Below are 4,693 nucleotides of genomic sequence, written 5' to 3' on the forward strand. Positions count from 1 at the left end.
AAAAAAAAAAAAAAAAAAAAAAAAAAAAAAAAAGAAAATCACAAGGACCACTAAGAAAATATAGTACAAAGTTTACTCAAAGATGAAAAGGAGAGAGAAGGAGCTAGGGTATTTCATAAGAAGGTTGAAAGCATTAAGGTTATAGGTATTAGGGAATGGATAAATAGACAGCATTGCCTTGCTTCCCTTAGCATCTCTTTTCCTTTTTCTTCTTTCTCTGGCTCTTCAATGTTTCCACATTCCCCATTTTTGTCTCCATAACTTCCTTCTTGATTTCTCCTTCCTAAGATATTTATTCATTCCAGATCAACTCTTAGATGACTATGATACTGAAGAGAAGGACAGGAAGTCTAATGGACTGCTTTTCTAAGTTAGCTGTTTAGAATGCAAGACCCATGTAACCATAGAAATGATGTAGCTACAGAATTGTACATTTATAACATGCATTTCCCAGCACAGACCCAAAACCTCTTACTTGCAACTACTAAACCCAAACAGTGCTAAAAACTGGAAACTTTTAAGTTTGCAGTAACCTCATTTGACATCAAATGTGATCATGTGACTACATTGACATGAGGTTATTAATAGTCTCAGTGTGAATATTCATAAAATTTCCAGCAAAAATATAAATGTGACTAAAGGTGATGGCCATATTTTATTAGGTAGATTACATAATATAATGCAAATATACCCAAATACCTTTCTAAAGTCTAAAAAATCTGAATCTCAAATATATTTAGCCCAAGTGTTTCAGGATAAAGTATTGTGGCTCTGAACTATATTTTTATTTTCAGGTGCAGTATTTTACCTACCTAGTGGACTATAATATGGGCACACTCAGGAATCTAACCACTGTTCCAGCACTGGCCTTAGTGATGTTCAAAATGCACACTCACCTAAACTAAATCCTGTCTCAGTAATTTATCACTGTAGTAGGCAGTCATATGCAAGACATTCCTACATGAGATACTTTCATCTTGGGACCGTCTGAATATTTATTTATTAATATATTTACTTAATATTATCTTTTTTTTCCATGTCAGTAGTTCTCAACCTGAGCAATTTTGCTCTCCAGAGGACATTTGGCAACCTCCAGAAGCATCTTTGGTTGTCACAACTGGGGTTGGGAGTGTTAGTGCTATGTAGTAGTAATGGCTAGGGATGCTGTTAAACACCCTACAGTACACAAAACAGAATAAAGAAGTATCCAGTCCAAAATATCAATAGCACCAACAGTGAGAAAGCTTCCTTTATATTGATCCCACCATCCTTACTGACAAAATGAAATAGCTCCACAGAATTTAGAGTTTTTCAATTTGGATGGCTCAAATGACTTTTCTCCACTGTAGCTCTGTGATCCTCCCAACAAAACAAAACAAAACAACTTCCTCCTGTACCACTTTTTAAAATTATTTCTAATCATCAGATTCTTGACTTGGTAGGAAAGAAAACAATGAACATACATTCTAAAGCTTACTATTACAGTGCAGTAACAGTAAAAGAAATAAGTTCCATAAATAATTGTACTTATTATCTTTTGCACATCCATTTTTCAAATGAGATTTCATTTCTATCAAAAAATAAAAATATTTTTCTCAAGCAATCAACTTCAACTTTTAAACTATTTTTTTCTTACATCTTAAAATTTACCTTTGAAAGAGTTCAGAGTATGCCACCCAAATATATGTCACTCTGCCATAAAGATTATTTTGAGCTGAAGGCAATTGAGAAGAAGCAGACCCAGAAGAACTCTGACCTCCCCTGCTTTAGCAGAAAGGGCAGGACTATTCTTAATAAGAGAAACCACTCTAGACTCTTAACCCAGAGACAGCACCAGAGGAATCTACATAACCAACCTTGCTAAAACAACACATACCTTATATTAGTTTCCCCATATATACCTTCCCACAATTTACTGCACCTACAAGTTCAAAGTCCTTTTCCTTTGTCTTGTCATTTTTTAAATAAATTCATTGTTCTTTATTAAGATGCCACACACGCCCCATGTTTGAGTTACTATCGAGTTTTCCCCTATGTATGCATGATGCATGTCTTAATAAGCTTATGTTTTTCTCTTGTTAATATGTTTTTTATCAGTCTAATTTGCAGGGTCCCAGCAAAGGAACCTAAGCTGGGTAGAGGAAAAAGCATTTTCCTAGGGAAACAGAAAATGAAACAAAAAAGGCAGGGAGAGGTAGATAGAAGGAAGAGGAAAGAGGTGAATTTGGTACAGACCTGAATCATTTTATCTACACAGGATACAATTAAGAATGTGAAGTTAAAACAGTAATAACTACTTAAACATACTCAGAAACATTCTCCCTTTTTTGAGCAAATAATCTTTTTTTAAAAAAATAAAAGCTACTAGCTTACCCTTTACTTTTAGAGACCAAACCAAGAGACTGACTGAGTCGATGAATAAAGGCTCTTTCAGTACTGGTCAAAGAAGAAGGAAATTCCATCTCTACATGGGAAAAAAAACAAAAGTAGTACAATTTGTAGATAGGCAATTTTTTCTCAAGTAATACACATAGATATAAAATATGAAAAACATAAGACAATCAAATTTATTATACTTTATGTGAGGTTAACTTACTTTATATTTCATATTCTGAGTTAATAAAATATATTTTATTAATAACTACTGAACGTCTACTAGAATTCTGATATTAATAAAAAGACATCTATGTATTAAACCTAAATGTGACAAAGGCCTCTGATATTTACCAATAACGACTCCTCTTATTTGTGCTGGAATTTTGAGTTGGTATGACTGAACATATTTAACTTGGTCCCTACTTGTTTAGTTAACAAAATGTTTCTTTTCTTCAATGATGAGATATGCTCAAACATTATGAATTCTCAACATGAAACACCATTGTCTTTGCTTTCGAAACTGTATAGAATTCATATTTCACTATTTCAGAGGGATTTGTTATATACTGCTGAGGCTTTCTCTTGTTTTAATGTGAATTCAGAATCTCTCTGTCCAGAACATTCCCCATTTTTGAGTATAAAGAGTCCAGAGTAAGAGGTCCCCTAATTAAGCCAGCAGGTCCGAATGAGCTCTCAACATACTGTACAGGTCACCACAGGTCAGTTGCTGGTTCTGCACTACATGACCCAAGACAAGTGGCTTTCTAACCTCAGGAGGTGTGGAAGATGCTTCGTGTGCCTTAAACAAGTTTAAGTGGGTAGCGTGATTGCTTCAGGGTTCAAACGTATTACCGGTGCACTTACTTACATGTTTGATTTCTTTCTGCTCTCCTATATCTGTAGCTTAAACGTGCCACAATTAAGGTGACACGCCCTTAAAAAAATTTTTTTTAAGGGTTAGGGCTAATCAATATCTGAAACACGGTGGCTTAACCGCCCAAGGCTGCTGAAAGACGCGGGGGAAAAAAAACACTTGCAGCTAGCGAGCAAAGTGCCCATAATCCCACTAATCCGCAGAGCACCTCGCATTCTACCGCAGGGCTAACAGCCGCGTTCCACACCCAGGTGCCGCCGCTGAGGCCCGCCCCGGACGGTGGCCCGGGTCTTCCCTCCCTCTTCGGAGGCAACCCCATCACTCGGTGGGCCCAGGTTTGGGGGGCGCTGGGGTGAGGGAGTGTCCTGACGGCCAGCAGGGTCCCTGTCGGGAACCTCACCTCTCTGGTCCCCGTATCGGAAGCGCTCCAGCGCGATATTGACTGCGATCTTCACCTCCTCATCAATGCGAATGTCCTTCAGCCCCTTGGCCCGCCCGCCGCCCCCGGGGCCACACGGCGAGGGGCCACCGCCTCCGCCACCGCCAGGAGCCGGTTGCCGCGGGGAGACGCTGCTCGGCCTGGACATTGCCCTGAAGAGATGGTCTCCCCGCACGGGAGCGGCCAGGCCTGCTGGGTGACAGCCAATGACAGAGACCGTGGGACTCCGGGGCCACTACCGGGCGGCTCCGCAGACGGCCTGCGTTGAGCTGAAGTCACCAGAAAGCCCTCAGCCACCACAACAGCAGAAGTGAAGCCTGCGCCGTTGATATCACGGCGAGGCGGGGAGCGCGGGCGTAATGACGTCACCAGGGCCGACGCCCGTGACCTCAGCGCGGCCGCCGCTGCGCGCCTAAGGGAGGCTCTGCGGAGCTGTGGTGCGGTCCTCTTCCCGCGCCGCCCACCAAGGGTCGCTCCTCGTCTTCTTATTCACTCCCTTGCTATCTCGTTTCGTCCTTCATTAATTCCTGCAGTAACATGTGTGGGCTCCTACTGTGGACCCGGCACTATGCCACGCCTTCGATATACATTGGAGAAGGTTCCTACCTTCATGGAATTTATATTACAGTGGGAGGAGGGTTGCCAGGTTTAGCAAATAAAAATACAGAATGCCCAATTAATTTGCATTTCAGATAAACGAATACTTTTTGGTATATATATTTCCCGTGCAATATTTGGAAAAATATCATAAAAAATACTTATACTAAAAAATGAGCGACTGTTAGGTGTCTTGGATTCTTCCCTTTTCTGAATGGGAGATTTTAATGCAAGTATGCCACCCTTGCTCTATCACGCTACACAGGGTAGCTGAGTGGGGACAGGTATGTAGTACATATTTACATAGATCATGAGTTACCTGGCAATAAGGATACACATCTGAATCTAATAAAGAGGACTGTGTATCAACAACAGATCCTGGATGCAGTGACTAGATAGAACTCCAG

At 40.6% G+C, this 4,693-nt stretch overlaps 1 protein-coding gene across 1 annotated transcript in view; it reads right to left on the reverse strand.

Moving 5' to 3' along the window:
- The window catches only part of YTHDC2 (YTH N6-methyladenosine RNA binding protein C2), an 80,922-nt gene extending 76,878 nt beyond the window's left edge, over positions 1 to 4,044 (reverse strand). The window contains 2 exon segments of the mRNA XM_017848444.1: positions 2,374 to 2,464; positions 3,651 to 4,044. Coding sequence (XP_017703933.1) covers positions 2,374 to 2,464; positions 3,651 to 3,837 — 278 coding nt within the window. The 5' untranslated portion in view covers positions 3,838 to 4,044.
- Positions 4,045 to 4,693: the final 649 nt, after the last annotated feature.

The sequence above is a fragment of the Rhinopithecus bieti genome, unplaced genomic scaffold (genome assembly GCF_001698545.2).
Source record: "Rhinopithecus bieti isolate Rb0 unplaced genomic scaffold, ASM169854v2 scaffold_31072, whole genome shotgun sequence".
NCBI classification, from domain to species: Eukaryota; Metazoa; Chordata; class Mammalia; order Primates; family Cercopithecidae; genus Rhinopithecus; species Rhinopithecus bieti.